The sequence below is a fragment of the Numenius arquata genome, chromosome W, assembly GCF_964106895.1.
Source record: "Numenius arquata chromosome W, bNumArq3.hap1.1, whole genome shotgun sequence".
NCBI classification, from domain to species: Eukaryota; Metazoa; Chordata; class Aves; order Charadriiformes; family Scolopacidae; genus Numenius; species Numenius arquata.
In genome coordinates this window covers 11,363,808-11,382,981 of record NC_133615.1, presented here as the reverse complement: position 1 = coordinate 11,382,981, position 19,174 = coordinate 11,363,808, and the positions used below count along the sequence as shown (strand labels likewise).

Sequence of the window (19,174 nt, the reverse complement as noted above, 5' to 3'; positions counted from 1 at the left end):
AGCACAGGAAGGACATGGACCTGTTGGAGCAGGTCCAGAGGAGGGCCATGAAGATGATCAGAGGGATGGATCACCTCTCCTATGAGGACAGGCTGAGAGAGTTAGGGTTGTTCAGCCTGGAGAAGAGAAGGCTCCAGGGAGACCTTATTGCAGCCTACAGGAAGGATGGGGACAAACGTTTTAGGAGGGCCTGTTGCAATAGGACAAGGGGTAATGGCTTTAAACTAAAAGTGGAAAGATTTAGACTAGATATAAGGAAGACATTTTTTACAATGAGGGTGGTGAGACACTGGAACAGGTTGCCCAGAGAAGTGGTAGATGCCTCATCCCTGGAAACGTTCAAGGTCAGATTGGATGGGTCTCTGTGGAAGCTGATCTAGTTGAGGATGTTTCTGCTCATCGCAGGGGAGGTTGGACTAGCTAATCTTTAAAGGTCCCTTCCAACCCAAGCTATTCTATTATTCTAAATACATTCATCATTGTAAATAAAGTTCCTGTAATGACCATGACTCCTAAAAAGTCTAAGGATTTCTAACATTTGAAACAATGCAAAGAAAAATAGGACAACAATAATCCAGTTTTATCTAAATCTGCTACAAGGAAATTATGTTCTCATGATGTAAGTTTCCATACTCCTGTTAGTGATAGTCTTGTGCTTAAAGAATCCTAGTTTTCAGAAGAAACAGACAGATTCAGCTTTAGTTGGATAAGAGAATGGAGTAGATCTGTATCTCTCTATCAGAGAGTTCTTTCATCACTGAGCAGAAGGTCATTGTTGCCATCTGTAGTGGCTTTATTTTGTGCAGGTTCCATTTTGCACATGAACCTTATTTGGGCCATGCCTTGCAGGTGGAATAGGGTAATGAATGACTCATTTATCCAGTACTAGTTGTGTAACTGCTTATCTTAAGGACAGAGATTCATCCAATTTTGTAGCAATTCTTTTAGAGAAAATGTTGAAATCATTAGGAGCAGTACATGAAAAATGAAGGAATAGATGCTGGTCTTGAATATGATGGCAAGATTTAGAAATAACAGTCTACTTCTGAAGAATGGCTCCTGATTTATATTAAAACAAATTAAATTTAAATATGAGCTATATGTGTTTTATCTTCTTTGGTTACTACCAATATGATTATGGTTACTACCAATGTGATTACATTAAGAACTCTTCTTGCCATCTGCCAATTTGAAAAGAAATGCTATTAAATTTATGGTTATTGTTTATGCAGAGAGAACAGTCAGTTTCTAACAGCTAAGTGATCACAAATCTAACAGCTGTAATTCATATAACAAATAGATTGGTTAAAAATGAAAGAAACAGCAAACACAGATGCAGAAAATGTTAAGGTTTAACTCCTGTTAAACCAGTACAAGATACTATGGATTAAAGCAAGATTAAAAGTACTAGATAGTTAATGCAAGATAAAAAAGTATAAAATATTGCAATATACAAAGTAGAACCTCTTAAGTATCTGAGTCTGCAATTAGATATAGTTTTTAAAAATTCAAATTTAGTTTATCCCAAAGCAATTTTGTGTGTATGTATGTGTGTTGTATCACTGTGTGTCTTCTAAGCATAATTTTCAGGTTTTCGGAATTAGAGCTCTTTATTCTGTTATACTGCTGCTTATGCAGTCACTAAAAATACTTATGTTCATATCCTTTGAAAAGAATGTGAGATTTGATCCATTTCCAGCAAATATGTGTTTTCATATGCAGTTAAGGATTTGACTGAATAAACAAAAAATTTCTGTCAGGTAGCAAATATTTCAGGAAAAATATTCAGGGACTTAAGGCTATCAAATGTTTTCAGAGTTGGAATCACTGAGAATAGGAAGAAATATTATAGCAAGTGCCTGAAAAGACATCTTTAAGGTATTGGGGAGGGAACCCTTTTTGTTCTCCCACCATAGCTTTATTCTGTATTTACACTAAGATGCAGGAAAGACCATATATGGTATAATTTACATCGTATAATTATATGGTATAATTTTTCAACAAATGCAGACTTCACTTTAAAAGTGAAACTAGATGTGGCTTAAGAGAAACGAATATATAATAGTCTAGCTAAAATAAATAAAGCTCCTAGTATGGGCAGGTTTATTATCATGCATATGGTATTGCTCCTGAAGTAACACAGACCACAGCAATTGCAATTTGTATTCCAGTCATTTCCTGTGTTTTTGATGAGTTCTACTTTGTAATGGATTGGCAGGTGGGATTGATCTTCCTTTGTCCCTTCTGACTAAGTCCAGCATGATTTCTTTTCAATTTTCAGTCTTTTCCAACTGTCTCTTTTTTCCTTTTTGGCTGCATTTTTTGCTTGTTTAAGCATTCTTGATTGTACAGCTTACCACTGCTGTGGTTCTTACCAGTTTTCATTGGCATGTACAAACATCAGTAGTCTTCCTTGATATGCCGTGGAAGTTCTAAGGTTGTTCTTTCCTTTTAGGAAGGTTCTGACCAATTCTGTGAAACCTTCATGGTCCCATTTGATTTCTGATGTCACTTGGAGGGACAGGAACCCTTGGGGACCATGGAAAACCACACAGTTTCTCTCATTTGAGACAGATTATGGCAAGTCTTTGCATCAAATATTCCTTTGAGATTGCTTCCTTTTCCTGCCCACTGAGCCACATATACAGAAATAAACCAGGGCCTATCTTATACTAGCCCTGTCTGTTTTCTTACCCCAGGATATGACTGAGCATATTCTTCCTTGGTGTCACTGAAATCAGAGGCAGAAGGCACATGCTTTCTAGGCAGCGTATGGTCTCCTTTGTTAGAAATGATGGTGAATCTCAAATACAAGAATTAACAGGCTTTAGTATGCAGTATTCATTTGAACCGAACTTCAGTAAAATTGTGTTAGCACAAACTGATAGGATTTTCCTTTAAATAGAGTGTTTAAGCTTTGTTCTTGACAAAAGAGCTGGACTTAATATTTTGACTGGACCTCTTACCTTAGGTCAGAAAGAACCTATTTTACTAGTTTAAATAGACATTGTCTGCTGTAGGTCTTGCAGTGTTTAGCCTAGATTGATATTAATAAATTATTTGAGCATAGCAGCCCAATCTAGTGTTGCTGCAAATAATTTATCAGGTAAGTTGCTTTGGTGCCTGTGAGGAAATCCACAAGTCTAATTTTATTTCATATACAGGAGGGTCACTTGAAGTATCAGTTTAACCACAGGAAATTCAATCACCGTAAAGAATACTAGCAACCTTTTATTGTGAAAGCTTCATTTATATTATTCACAGGCTAGAAATCTGAAAGCATGCTGAATTTTTTTTTGTTTGTTTGTTTGTTTCTTAGAAGTAGTGTTCAGAAATGCCATTAGGTTTAGGTTATTTAGAAAAGCAAGTTTCTCTAGCTGTTATAAAACCTGGTTTGGGGGGTTGTCTTACCATTTAACATCATTATGTAGCAAACCAATAGCAAGAATGTATGAATGTGAAATGGCTGAAATCCCAACTCTTCAATCTTGCCACTTACTGCCTACTGAAAGGGGCCCCTTTGGAAGGGGCATTGAAAACCTAATTCTCAGGTAAGAGTGGGTAAATCACTTCTTTAGCACTCACAGAAACAGTTAAGTTTATAAAATACTATGTTTATTCCCATGCAGCATTCTCAGCCTACAAAAGTGAGATTTGATGTCTGATTTTACAACCAGGCGTGAAAATTGGTTCCTGGATCTGGGTACACTATTTTCTTAGTGTCCTAAGCAATTAATTGGAGGTGTAGGATTACCGTTTATTTCAACTTTTTTTTCAAAATTTTAATTAGTTTTCTGAAAAAAAATCTTGAACCTTCCATTCTCCTTATAGTTCAGTATCACATGACTAATAATTTTAACACGGGGGAGGGGGAAGGAATCACAGAATCACGGAATTGTCAGAGTTGGAAGGGACCTCTAGAGATCATCTAGTCCAACTCCCCTGCTAAAGCAGGGTTGCCCAGAGCATGTCAGAGCATGTTACTCAGGACTGCATCCAGGCGGGTCTTGAAGATCTCCAGAGAAGGGGACTCCACACCCTCCCTGGGCAGCCTGTTCCAGGGCTCTGGCACCCTCACCGGAAAGAAGTTTTTCCTCATATTTGAATGGAACTTCCCATGTTCCAGCTTGTGCCCGTTGCCCCTCGTCCTGTCACTGGCAACCACTGAAAAGAGTCCGGCTCCATCCTCCTTCAACCCACCCTTTAGGTACTTGTAAACATAGATAAGGTCTCCCCTCAGCCTTCTCTTCTCCAGGCTAAAGAGCCCCAGCTCTCTCAGCCTTTCCTCATCAGGGAGATGCTCCAATCCCTTAATCATCTTAGTTGCCCTTCGCTGGACTCTCTCCAGCAGTTCCCTGTCTCTCTTGAACTGGGGAGCCCAGAACTGGATGCAGTATTCCAGTTGTGGCCTCACCAGTGCAGAGTAGAGGGGGAGAATGACCTCCCTCAACCTACTGGCCACACTCTTCCCTATGCAGCCCAGGATTCCATTGACCCTCTTGGCAACAAGGGCACACTGCTGGCTCATGGATAGTTTGCTATCCACCAGGACACCCAGACCCTTCTCCTCAGTAGTGCTTTCCAGAAGATCCACCCCCAACCTATATTGGTGCCTGGGGTTCTTCCTCCCCAGGTGCAGGACCCTACGCTTGCCCTTGTTGAACCTCATTAGGTTCTTCTCTGCCCAGCTCTCCAGCCTGTCCAGGTCACGCTGCATGGCGGCACAGCCCTCTGGAGTGTTGGCCAGCCCTCCCAGTTTGGTATCATCAGCAAAATCGCTGAGGATACACTCTGTCCCCTCATCCAGGTCATTGATGAATATGTTGAACAGGACTGGGCCGAGTATTGACCCCTGGGGGACACCGCTGGTTACAGGCCTCCAACTCGACCCTGCTCCATTAATCACAACCCCCTGAGTTCTGTCACACAGCCAGCTCTCAATCCACCTCACTGCCCTCTCATCTAGCCCACACTTCCTTAATTTCCTAATGAGGATGTTATGGGAGACAGTGTCAAAAGCCTTGCTGAAGTCAAGGTAGATGACATCTGCTGCTCTCCCCTCATCCAGCCATCCAGTTATAACGTCATAGAAGGCTATCAGATTGGCCAAGCATGATTTACCCTTGGTAAATCCCTGTTGACCACTTCCAATAACGTCCTGTTCTTTAAGATGTTTGGAGATGACATCTAGAACAAGTCGCTCCATTATTTTCCCAGGGACGGAGGTGAGACTAACCGGCCTGTAGTTCCCAGGGTCCTCCTTCTTGCCCTTTTTGTAGACTGGTGTGATATTGGCCTTCCTCCAGTCCTCAGGCACTTCTCCTGTTCTCCAAGACCTCTCAAAAATGATGGAGAGTGGCTCAGCAATAACATCTGCCAGTTCTCTCAGCACTCGTGGGTGCGTCCCATCAGGGCCCATGGACTTATGGATGTCTAGTTTGGCCAAGTGGTCTCTAACCCAGTCCTCCCCAACAGAGGGAAAGTCTTCCTCTCTCCAGACCTTCCCCCTTGTCTCCAGGGTCTGGGATTCATGAGGGACAGTTTTAGCAGTGAAGACCGAAGCAAAGAAGGCATTCAGCAACTCCGCCTTCTCTGTGTCTTCCACCACCAAGACACCCACCTCATTCTTCAGTGGGCCTACATTTTCCCTAGCCTTCCTTTTTTTATTGATATACTGAAAAAAACTCTTCTTGTTATCTTTAACTGTGGTAGCCAAGTTAAGTTCTGCTTGGGCTTTTGCCCTTCTAATTTTTCCCCTGCATAGCTTCACTACATCTTGGTATTGCTCATAAGTTACCAACCCCCTTTTCCAGAGATCGTAGACTTTCCTTTTCTCCCTGAGGTCCAGCCAAAGCCCTCTATTTAGCCAGGCTGGTCTTCTTCCCCGTCGGCTCGTTTTACGGAACCTGGGGATGGCCTTCTCCTGTGCTTTTGAGAGTTCCTCCTTGAAGTATGACCAGCCTTCCTGGGCACCTACGCCCTTCAGGACTGTCTCCCAAGGGACACTCTCAACCTTGATCCTAAACAGGCCAAAGTCTGCCCTTTGGAAGTCCAAGGTGGCAGTTCTGCTGGCTCCCTGTCTTGCTTCTGCAAGAATTGAAAACTCTATGATTTCATGATCACTCTGTCCAAGAGGACCTCCAACCTTTACATCCCCCACCAGACCTTCTCTGTTAACAAGCAGCAGGTCCAGTAGGGCGCTTTCCCTGGTTGGCTCCCTCACCAGATGTGTTAGGAAGTTGTCTTCCAGGCAGAATTCAGGCAGAAACTATAGAACCAACAGACTACAACTAAATTATTTCTGATAAGTGATAAGTGTTTCTGATTGCTTGAAACAGTGAGGAAGTGGATTTGATGACCCTCAGGTCCTCCCAGTCCCATTCCTAACTAAAATTTTTCTCTTTTATTGCAGTCCAGCAGATGGTGAAATTCATCCTGAAATCTGTAGATTATACATCCAGTTGCAGTGTTGTTTAGAAATGTACACAACAGAAATGCTTAAGTCCATATGTCTACTAGGATCGCTGCAGTTTCATCGGAAAGGTACTGAATTGTACAAATATAGAGTTGATGATTTAAAAAAAAGAACAGTCTTTTGAAGCATGCATGTGTATTCGTGAAAGACAAAGCTCCAAACTGTAAAATGAACTATAATACCACTAAAGCTTTTCATCTACTGAAAAAAAGTTGTATTTCTATTTCATTATCATCATTCTTACAGAAGTGTGTCATATTAGGCACGTATCACTAATGTCCTTCGAGTTTAGAAGGTGGAAATTGTTTTTAAGAGTGGTCCCAAACCAAAAGTTTTAGCTGTCATTAGTCAGATCGGTGAGCAAGCTATCTTAGTAATTTTATAAGAGTAACTACTGCAAAATTAAAGGTTTTGAAAAGTTTCATTTCATGCATATCATGGTGTTTTGTTTCAGGTCGCATTTCAACACTAACATGTGTTTGCTTTGTTATAAGCTTGTCCTGGTTTAGCCTCAGATGGCAACAAAGAACCACTTGGTAGCCGCTCTCTCGCCCCCACCCCACCCCCCAGGCCGTGAGGGGAGAATCGGAAGAAAAAGGCAAAACTTGTGGGTTGAGACAAAGGCAGTTTAACAGAACAGCAAAGGGAACAAGAAAACAATAACAGTAACACGGATAGAGGAATATACAAACATGATTACGATATCACCGCTCACCTACTGGACCCTGGATGCCCCAGCCTGCTCCCAAGCTGTGACTTCCTGCCCCCACCTCCCCCGGCCAGCTCCAGCTACCCCCTGGGCATGGCTCACATGGGATGGAATACCTGTGTCCCTGCTAGATCCTGGGGAGAATTAACCCTATCCCTGCCGGACCCAGGACACAGCTTTATAGGAGTTACAGCCAGGATGCCCTGTGTCCATGTTTTTCTTCATAGGAGAATCTGTCTAGCCAGACTGCAATTCCAGTCATGCTCAGTAGTCAGAGGATGTTGGTAGGACAGTAATTAAAACAGAAGGTAACAAGGAGCTTGACCTATAACACAGGCTACCTAATGATTTAAAATCCCTTTAAATGTCCCTATCTTCTGTTTTATATATCATTATTAAATAACTTACTCTAAATTTTTCTTTTTTTATGTTCCCTTTGCCTCATAAGATTTTGTTTTGTTCCATTATTTTTAATTTATGCTTCCAAAAATTACTTGCATATCCTGAATGAAGCATTTTAGGGGCTGTCTAATCAAGTTACTGTGTTCGCCATTTACTTTACACAAATTCAAGTGTTCCAAAGTCTCAGAGTATACTACAGACACAGCATTTGCTCCTCCTACTCTGACAAAGAAAGTGTGAGAACACACATATGACTTATGGTAGTAAGTTAGTTCAATTCACATTTCATACTAATGAGCAAGTCCCTCAAATATTTTGGATGACTGTAAAGTATCATTTCCCAGGTGGGCTCCTAGGAATTGTGTAAGGTAATCTATACAGGCCAGTCAGTCTCATCACTGTGCCCAGGAAGATCATGGAGCAGATCCTCCTGGAAACTCTGCTAAGGCACATGGAAAATAAGGAGGTGATTGGTGACAGCCAACATGGCTTCACTGAGGGCAAGTCATGCCTGAAAAATTTGGTGACCTTCTATGACGGGGTTACAGCATTGGTGGATAAGGGAGAACAACAGATGTCATCTACCTGGATTTATGCAAAGTGTTCAACACTGTCCCACACGGCATGCTGGTCTCTAAATTGGAGAGACACAGATTTGATGGACGGATGGACTCAGTGGATAAGGAACTGGCTGGATGGCTGCACTCAAAGGGTTGCGGTCAATGGCCCAATGTCCAAGTGGAAACCAGTGACGAGCAGGGTTGCTCAGGGGTCAGTGCTGGGACCAGTGCTGTTTAACATGTTTGTCAGAGACATGGACAGTGGGATATAGGGCACCCTCAGCAAGTTTGCCAATGACACCAAGCTGTGTGGTGCGGTCGACACGCTGGAGGGAAGGGATGCCATCCAGAGGGACCTGGACAGGCTTTAGAGGTGGGCCTGTGTGAACCTCATGAAGTTCAACTAAGCGATGATGCGCGGAAACAAACCTTACAACTCGCAGAGAGTTATAAAGCAGGTATGTTTAGTGCGGCGCCGGGTGCAAGGGGGATTGCTCCTCCAAACTTGCACACTGGCTCGTAAAACAAGCATCTATTTATGATGAAAAGCATACATATTCATTAAGGTGGGCTGGGTTATTATAATTAATTCTAAGAAAAGGCGTTACTATTCTAATTATTTCTAGGAACTCATTATCATGTCTCCTCCCCTTGCCGCATGCGTACTGTTGCCTGGTGGTCATGGGCCGGGGTCTTCTGGAGGAAGGCTCGCAGTCTTCTTCACTGTGTACTTTTACCTTTGTCCTAGAATGCTGGGTTGGCTGGACCCCAAACCGCAAAACTGGTCCTGACCAGATGGACACCTTACCCAGACAGTTAGGTTCCTCCTTAGCATGCAGGCTGTTCCTGCTATCTTATACACAAGGCCATTTCTTTATCTTGGAATGCTGGGCTCCTGGGCTCCAAGCTCTGTTCTTTGCCAAGCTGTACTAAATCCACACTAACAACCTTTAACCATTCATTCTCTGAATCAGCGAAGTGCAAGGTCCTGCACCTGGGACGTGGCAATCCCAGGCACAAATACAGGTTGGGCAGAGAATGGCTGGAGAGCAGCCCTGAGGAGAAGGACTTGGGGGTGTTGGTGGATGAGAAGCTCAACATGAGCCAGCAATGTGCACTGGCAGCCCAGAAAGCCAACCGCATCCTGGGCTGCATCAAAAGAAGCGTGAGCAGCAGGTCGAGGGAAGTGATTCTGCCCCTCTGCTCTCGTGAGACCCCACCTGGACTACTATGTTGTTAAGGTTTAGGCCGAATTGGTCTATGACGGCGACAGATGCTCTCCCCCCACTTTCTTGCTCCAGGAGAAAAAAGGGGAGAGATAAAGAGATTTACGAGTTTCAAATGAACTAAACTACTTTAATGAAATATTAATATTAAAATTAAAAGGGAAATAATGAAATAGATACAATATATACAAAACCGTATTAAGCTCCCAGGATGATGTCACCAACAGGCACTGGGGAAATCCCAGACTGGACTCAGCGACAGATGGGAAGTGGATTCCAGCTCTGGAGTCAGGAACACACGGATTGGAATCAAAGGCAGATGAACAGTCAGGGTCCTCTACAGACATCAGCCACTGAAGAAAGAGAGCTGACCCTTTTGAACCCTCGGCTTTTATACTCATGTTGCGGTTTTGACCAGATTGACCAATCAGAATGACAGATGGCCCCTCCCTCCCCCCTCTAAGGAAAAGAGAGGAGAGGAAGAGATAAAAGAGATTTATGAGTTAAGAAAAAAACTAAACTACTTTAATGAAAATATTAATAAATAATGAAGTAATAAATAATTTAAAAAAAGGAAAAAAAAAAAAGGGGGGGAAAAGTATACAGTATATACAAAACCGTATCAAGCTCCCAGGGTGATGATCACGTCACCAGCAGGCACAGGGGAAAGTCCCAGGCTGGACTCGGTGATGGACAGGAGCTGGATTCCGGATCTGGAGTCAGGATTGCTCGGATCGGGATCAAAGGCAGATGAACAGACAGAGTCCTCCTCAGATGTCAGCCATTGAAGGAAGAGAGATGACCCTTTGATCCCTCAGCTTTTATACTGAGCATGATGCAGATGGAATGGAATACCCTGTTGGTCAGGTTTGGGTCACCTGTCCTGTCCGTTCCTCCCCACAGGTGTGACCCCTCTACGCTTTTCCGCTTCCGACCCTCCAAGGGGGCAAATAACAAATTTACCTGACCTTGGTTGTTATAGCAATAAGTATAAGCAAGGGCCTCTCTGCACACCATCCCTTGGTATTATCAGGTCTTATCACTCTGAGAGCGAATGGTTTCTGAACAATATGCTGTTAATTTCAGAGTTTAGTTAGTTAGAAGAGGCCCAGCTGAAAAAGGAAAAATTACTGAACAGAAAATTAGTTCTGTTTTACCTCAAACCAGGACAACTGAGCATGGGGCAGATGGGATGGAATACCCTGTTGGTCAGGTTTGGGTCACCTCTCCTGTCCACTCCTCCCCGCAGGTGGGACCCTTCTACACTTTTCCATTTCCGACCCTCCGACGGGGCAAATAATGAAATTAGCTGACCTTGGTTGTTACAGCAATAAGTATAAGCAAGAGCCTCTCTGCATACTGTTCCTCGGCATGAAGTACAAACACTGGTCTTATCACTCTGAGAACGAGCAGTTTTCTCCACAATATGCTGTTAATTTAAAAAAAAAAGAAATTGCTTTCCTTTTCTATGAAGAGTACTACCTTAGAAACAGTGAACATTTCCAATAGGTATTAACTTTGCTTAATTCATAACCGCGCATGTCTGATGTTATTCCCTGCATGTAATTTCTTGCTGTGTCTTGAAGTTCATTTTTGAAGGTAATATTTTCCATTTGGATGTTATATTTTCCATTTTCTAATCCTCTTGCCTGTTGGATACGTGGTTTGTTGAGTTTTTAAATCTCCCATGAGATTTCACCAATTTATGTTCTTACTTTGGAGCCAGCAGAGACTCAAGTAGAATAACACGCAGACTGTTCTCACCAATCTGCAGCTAATAAATAATAACGTTGTTACTGTTATCTTGACCAGACATTATCAAACAAAGTATAGAACTGATAAAGCTAAGGCAGTGAGTTGAAGCTGATGTTCTTTTCCCAAGAGGATTTCAGCCAATGCTCCCTACTGGGAAACAGATGCTCTTTTATGAAACACCACATTACAGTTTGAAGGGCTCAGCTCTGGGTATTTTCACTGTCTTACGCAGCACTGATCTTCTCATCTCTCCTTATCTTTCTGTTCTACTGAACAAACATTCCTACATATACTGTATATATATCAAGCTTGCTGTACAGAAATGTCTTACATATTTACAGTGCTTCAGATTAACTTACTACTATCATATAACCTCTGCTAGAAAAGTCAGAGTGTCTTTTATTTCTTTGAGATGTAACAGTCATAGTGGGGTCAAAAGCCATAAAATTTCCAGCTGTGTTATACAAGTAAGTAAAACAAGATAAGTGCTCTCTAATAAATTTGTTTCTAAGATACATAGACCAAAAAAGCCCAGTGCTGAAAATACATTATGATTGCAAAGATCAAAATTCACAGAATCACAGAATGATATGGGGTTGGAAGGGGCCTTCGGAGATCATCTAGTCCAACCCCCCTGCCAAAGCAGGTTCACCTAGAGCAGGGTGGACAGGAATGCATCCAGGCGGGTTTTGAATACCTCCAGAGAAGGAGACTCCACCACCTCTCTGGGCAGCCTGTTCCAGTGCTCTACCACCCTCAAAGTAAAGAAGTTTTTCCTCATGTTGAGATGGAATTTCCTGTGTTCTAGCTTGTGCCTGTTGCCCCTTGTCCTGTCACTGAACACCACTGAAAAGAGTCTGGCCCCATCCTCTTGACACCTGCCCTTTAGATATTTATAAGCATTGATAAGATTCCCCCCTCAGCCTTCTCCAGGCTAAACAGACCCAGGTCTCCCAGCCTTTCCTCATAAGAGATGCTCCATTCCCCTGATCATCTTTGTAGCTCTCTTCTGGACTCTCTCCTGCAGTTCCCTGTCCTTCTTGAACTGGGGGGCCCAGAACTGGACACAGTACTCCAGACGTGGCCTCCCCAGGGCAGAGTAGAGGGGCAGGATAATCTCCCTCGACCTCCTGGCCACACTCTTTTTGATGCACCACAGCCATTGGCCTTCTTGGCCACAGGGGCACATTGCTGCCTCATGGTCAACTTGTTGTCCACCAGGACTCCCAGGTCCCTCTCTGCAGACCTGCTCTCCAGCAAGCCAGCCCCCAACATGTGCTAGTGCATGGGGTTATTCCTCCCCAGGTGCAGCACCCTACACTTGCCCTTTTTGAACTTCATTAGGTTCCTCTCTGCCCAACTCTCCAGCCTGTCTAGGTCTGGCTGTATGGCAGCACAGCCTTCTGGTGTGTCAACGACCCCTCCCAGTTTTGTGTCATCAGCAAACTTGCTGAGGGTACACTCTGTCCTCTCATCCAGGTCATTGATGAATATATTGAACAAGACCAGACCCAGTACTGACCCCTGAGGAACACAGCTAGCTACAGGCCTCCAACTAGACTCTGAGCTGTTGATCACAATCCTCTGAGCTCTGTCTTTCAGCCAGTTTTCAGTCCACCTCACTGTCCACTCATCTAACTGACACTTCCTAAGCTTACCCATGAGGATGTTATGGGAGACAGACGGACATTCAGAAAGTTTGCAAAGGAGAGAATAAAACGTGCCCAAGTAGCTTTAATTCAGCTTTGGTTACCTGATCATATACTTGATTACTCCTCCTTTCCACAGTCCTAAGAGTCCTGGCTAACTAATACACATGTTAATATTATCTTGGGCATTCGTCTTTCTTTTATCCTAATTGTTCAGTGTCATATGTTGTATTTATTGCACACAGTTCTATTCTAAAGTCAGAATCCTTCTGTTCCTCATATCTTTCTCAGTAACTCATACACTAGTGGCAGTGTCTTCGGAACTGCCTTGAGTAGTAAGGTAGTAGCAATTTTTCCCATTGTAAAGAAGGAAGAAAGAGAGATTAAGCTAAAGAGTGCTAATTTAGAATCTGAGATTCCAGTGTACTTTATGTGGTGCTGTATGTGTTTATAGAGTAATTTCTTAGTAGCTTCAGTTGCAGCTGAGTGCAAAGAGTCTTTGGGTTGAGTAATCACAGAATTAGCAATATTTTGTCAATAACTATTTTGAAGAGCTGGGTTTAAGCAACTCGGATAAGATCACATAAAAACTAGAGTTCAGTTTTCAGGGCAGCACTATGAGAAACTTCTGTGTCTTCCTGCAGTCCCTAACATAATGGCTTTAAGGATCTTGCTGTTCCTTTTGTCATAGAAAATACATATTCAGGGGATGGCAGATATGGCAGACGGCAGCTGATGTTCCAGCTCTTCCAGGAAATCTTCTGAAACTTCTCACTGCATTTGTTTACCCCTAGCAAATTTTACCTAGTTTTCTTATGCATCATTCCCACACTTGGGCAGAATAATCTTTCTCAGATTTTGTCAAGCAACAGATGAGTTCACTTACCTGGGACCTGGAGCTTCTCTCCAATACGGGCTTTGCTTTATTTGTTCACCTCCATCATTTGAATTATATATCTTTGTGCCTTAGGGAGCTGTGTCAAACACAGGTCTTGAACCATGTAATACTTTTAAAAATTTGAATTAGAGTTTCATGGAAAGGAATCATAGAATCATAGTATGGTTTAGGTTGGAAGGGACCTTAAAGATCATCTTGTTCCAACACCCCTGCCATGGACAGGGACACCACCCTCTTGAACAGGTTGCTCAAAGCCCCATCCAGCCTGGTCTTGAACACTTCCAGGGAGAAGGCATCCACAACTTCTCTGGGCAACCTGTTCCAGTGCCTCACCACCCTCACACTAAAGAATTTCTTCCTGATATCTGATATAAATCTACCCTCTTTCAGTTTGAAGCCATAACCCCTCATCCTATCACTACCCCTTGTAAAAAGTCCCTCTTCAGCTTTCTTGTAGGCCCCCTTCAGATACTGGAAAGCTGCTATAAGGTCTCCCTAGAGCCTTCTCTTCTCCAGGCTGAATAACCCCAACTCTCTCAGCCTGTCCTCATAGGAGAGGTGCTCAAGCCCTCTGATCATCTTCGTGGCCCTCCTCGGGACTCGTTCCAACAGGTCCATGTTCTTCTTAAGCTGAAGACTCCAAAGCTGAATGCAGTACTCCAGGTGGGGTTTCACCAGAGCGGAGCAGAGGGACAGAATCACCTTCCTTGACCTGCTGGCCATACTTCTCTTGATGCAGCCCAGGATGCGGTTGGCCTTCTGGGCTACAAGCGCGCATTGCCAGTTCATGTTGAACTTCTCATCCACCAACACCTCTAAGTCCTCCTCAGGGCTGTTCTCAATCCATTCTCCGCCCAGCCTCTATTTGCACTTGTTAGATATTCTGAATGAGCTTAGGTACCTCTCTAAAGTGTTTACAAAATTCAGCTTTAATTCCTTTAAATGCTGTATGCTTACTTTATTGACATTGCATGTTCCAATATCTGAAGGGAGCCTACAGGAGAGCCGGAGAGGGACTCTTTGTCAGGAAGTGTAGTGACAGGACAAGGGGTAATGGTTTTAAATTGGAAGAGGGGAGATTTAGACTAGGTACTAGGAGGAAATTCTTTACTGTGAGGGTGGTGAGGCACTGGAACAGGCTGCCCAGGGAAGTTGTGGCTGCCCCATCCCTGGAAGTGTTTAAGGCCAGGCTGGATGGGGCTTTGAGCAACCTGCTCTAGTGGGAGGTGTCTCTGTCCATGGCAGGGGCGTTGGAACTAGATGATCTTTAAGGTCCCTTCCAACTCTAACCATTCTATGATTCTGTGATTCTATGATTCCAACATTGACTATTCTTTTGATTAAATAAGCAAATCCTGGCTTAGCTAGCAAGGTATTAGATGAAATAGTTGACCTAATTTCTGTCCATGTGTCGTGGTTTTGGCTGGATTGACCAATCAGAATGACAGATGGCCCCTCCCTCACCCTTCTAAAAAAGAGAGGAGAGGAAGAGATAAAAGAGATTTATGAGTTTAGAAAAAAAACTAAACTACTTTAATGAAAATATTAATAAATAGTGAAATAATAAATTATAATAAGAAAATTTAAAAAAGGGAAAAAAAAGTATACAGTATTCACAAAACCATATCAAACTCCCAGGATGACGATCACGTCACCAGCAGGCACAGGGAAAAAGTCCAAGACTGGACTCAGCGATGGACAGGAGCTGGATTCTGGATCTGGAGTCAGGACTGCTCGGATCGGGATCAAAGGCAGACGAACAGACAGAGTCCTCCTCAGACATCAGGCATTTATGAAAGAGAGCTGACTCTTTGATCCCTCAGCTTTTATACTGAGCATGATGCAGATGGGATGGAATACCCTGTTGGTCAGGTTTGGGTCACCTGTCCTGTCCTCTCCTCCCTACAGGTGTGACCCCTCTACGCTTTTCCGTTTCTGACCCTCCAACGGGGCAAATAACAAAGTTAGCTGACCTTGGTTGTTATAGCAATAAGTATAAGCAAGGGCCTCTCTGCACACCATCCCTTGGTATTATCAGGCCTTATCACTCTGAGAGTGAACAGTTTCTGAACAATATGCTGTTAATTTCAGAGTTTAGTTAGTTAGAAGAGGCCCAGCTAAAAAGTAAAATTACCGAACAGAAAATTAGTTCTGTTTTACCTCAAACCAAGACACCGTGGAAGCTGCTGGATGTGATTACCCTTTTTTCAAATTAATTCTGGGGTTGTCAAGATCTGAAAACCCAGAATTGCCTCAAAGTTCTTAATTACACTTCAGCATACATTGATGTATTCAGTCACAAATATTTCGGTGTCCAAGTTTTTCATTGCTACTTTGTAAAGGACTTCATTGCATTTGAATGTGTAAACATAACAGATAAAATAGCTTTGCTGATTCATATATCCACAGTAATAATATATTCCTTTCATTGTAAGTAACTAAAATATTACTATTTTCATTGGATCATTATAGCATGTCACTGTGGAAGTGGATGTTACCGAAGTTTAATGCCCCTACATGTTTACATAGAAACCGTTAATTTCTTAGGATCATCTACAGATATAATTGACTGTTTGGTTGTATAATTACATATATTAGGAAATGTTTTTTAAAACCCTAAATTACATATTGGAATCATTCTATTAGCTAGCTATGCAGCATTTGAGCAAGTCACTCACTTTTCTAATTAAGGGAGTAAGCCCATAATCAAAGAAAAGAGAGGACAGAAATTTTGAAGGTTAAAACGAACTGGAGGTGTTTTCCAGAGTTCAAAACATGCTGTAAAAATAGTCAAAGCTACCTTGTCAAAGAAGTACAAGGACTGAAGCTGGTAGCCATTTATGCTGAATTTTAACAAAATAAGTCACTGCTCATGTACAGTTATAAGAATATAGTATTCTTATGGTCCTGAATCAGGTGAACCTACTATATTGTTTGTAACTTATTGAAAAAGAAGTGTACAACCAAGGAGAGGTAATTCCTGCTTTCAGTTATTTATACATAGCTCTACTCATTTTAATAGAATTTGAACATCTAGGGGAAAAAAATGAGTCCAGGATATATTAGATTCCCAGAATCTTACAAATTTTTGTATGAAATGGTCTCAAAGTCTTATTTTTTCCTGTGTCTTTTTCTGATTGATATGTTTATACATGAATAATTTCTCAGAATCAGATGCAAAATATTTAAATGCTTGTAACCTACATATTGTTTATTCTTACTACAAGTCTATTTGGAAGTCTTGAAGAAAAAAAAAGCAGTTCTATTGCTGTAATTGAGATGTGTGGGCTCCATCTGACTTGTATAAACATAGCTGAGGGCAGAAGGATACCAGCACTAAGCAGAGTGGTAGGCCACCATTGATTACAATATTTAATTAGATTCTCTCTTGTCGCAACCCCACCCGGGGGTCCACCAATATGCCTTCAGTGTCTCAAAATACATCCTAAAGACGACTTCTTTAAAATACCATCCTTAGATGACCCTATAGATGACCCAAGATGACTTGTTCCTCAGGGGTCGGTACTGGGACCAGTGCTGTTCAACATCTTTGTCGGAGACACGGACAGTGGGATAGAGTGCACCATCAGCAAGTTTTCCGACGACACCAAGCTCGGTGGCTTGGTCGACACGCTGGAGGGAAGGGATGCCATCCAGAGGGACCTGGACAGGCTTTAGAGGTGGGCTTGTACAAACCGCATGAAGTTCAACCAGGCCAAGTGCAGGGTCCTGCACCTGGGACGTGGCAATCCCAAGCACAAATACAGGTTGGGCGGAGAATGGCTGGAGAGCAGCCCTGAGGAGAAGGACTTGGGAGTGCTCGTGGATGAGAAGCTAAACATGAGCCGGCAATGTGCACTGGCAGCCCAGAAAGCCAACCGCATCCTGGGCTGCATCAAGAGAAGTGTGGCCAGCAGATCACGGGAGGTGATTCTACCCCTCTACTCTGCGCTCATGAGACCCCACCTGGAATACTGTGTCCAGCTCTGGAGTCCTCAACACAGGAAGGACATGGACCTGTTGGAACGGGTCCAGCGGAGGGCCACGAAAATGATCAGAGCGATGGAGCACCTCCCCTATGAAGACAGGCTGAGAGAGCTGGGGTTGTTCAGCCTGGAGAAGAGAAGGCTCCGGGGAGACCTCATAGCAGCCTTCCAATATCTGAAGGGAGCCTACAGGAGAGCCGGAGAGGGACTCTTTGTCAGGAAGTGTAGTGACAGGACAAGGGGTAATGGTTTTAAATTGGAAGAGGGGAGATTTAGATTAGATATTAGGAGGAAATCCTTTACTGTGAGGGTGGTGAAGCACTGGAACAGGTTGCCCAGGGAAGTTGTGGCTGCCCCATCCCTGGAAGTGTTTAAGGCCAGGCTGGATGGGGCTTTGAGCAACCTGCTCTAGTGGGAGGTGTCCCTGTCCACGGCAGGGGGGTTGGAACTCGATGATCTTTAAGGTCCCTTCCAACTCTAAACATTCTATGATTCTAAGGTTACTGCGTGATTGATAGACAATGGAGTAACTAGTCTCGCTTATCATAAGAAGAACTAGAAAACAAGATAGAGGGAGCTCAGACAACAAGACTGGAGAAAACCGGCTTGAAGCAAGGCCGGCTACCAAGTCAGCAAGAAAAGGGACCAAAACAACCCAAGTTCATCTAGGGGACAACTCATGAAGAGGAAGATAAAACCACCAGATGAAGTAAACGACCACCAGAGTGACTGTGGTTCCTGAAAACGGTCAATAAATGGCAGCAAAGACCGTGGAGAAACTCACCTCCTGAATATGTAATTAGTTCTAAGAAAGGCGGACTTATGTTAATCATGTCGCAGAAAAACTATGATTATGCAAAACTTTTGTAAATATAAACCTGTTGAAATCATGGCTGAGTGGGAGCACCTTGAGGAAAAATCCCAGTTGGACCCCAGCGCTGCAATAAAGAATACCGCTTGATAGTCACATTGGCTATTGAGTCCAGATTCTTTGTTTCAGTAAAGAGCTCTTTTCAGCTGAAAAGAAATCTGTGCCGCTCATTCAGCTAAATCTGCAAGTGCTTGCCTTTGTGCTAACAAAAAGAATGTTGTCTCTGTGCTTCTGTTCTCAAGTTGGGAAAAAGAACCTTTACTGTTACTTCATCTACTATTGTTATTGTTTCCATTGAATCCCTTTTCACATCCCTGAAGGATGCATCTATAGACAGGATTGTTCTTGACAGCATATCACCAAATGTCAGGTTAGAGTTCCAACATAACAGTTAAAAATAATGGGAGAATTAACTAATACCCAGTTCCAGCAATAACACCTTGTGATGTCAGTGACAAATTACAAATTGGATGGTTTCCCTGGGACAACCCTCTTTTACAAAGAAGTGGTGAGATATTGGTAACAGCATATTGCGTTATGGGCTTCTTGCAATGGGAAAAGTAATAAATAATGAAGCTTACACAGATGAACAATTACAATTGTACAATATGAACTACCTTAAAATAACAGCATAAGCTGCAGT

At 42.9% G+C, this 19,174-nt stretch overlaps 1 protein-coding gene across 1 annotated transcript in view; it reads left to right on the top strand.

Annotated features, from left to right (window-relative positions):
- Window positions 1–19,174, top strand: part of LOC141476671 (regulator of G-protein signaling 7-binding protein-like) — a 63,825-nt gene that overhangs the window by 29,072 nt on the left and 15,579 nt on the right. The window contains exon 3 of the mRNA XM_074165475.1: window positions 6,413–6,543. Coding sequence (XP_074021576.1) covers window positions 6,413–6,543 — 131 coding nt within the window. The remainder of the gene's footprint in view (window positions 1–6,412; window positions 6,544–19,174) is intronic.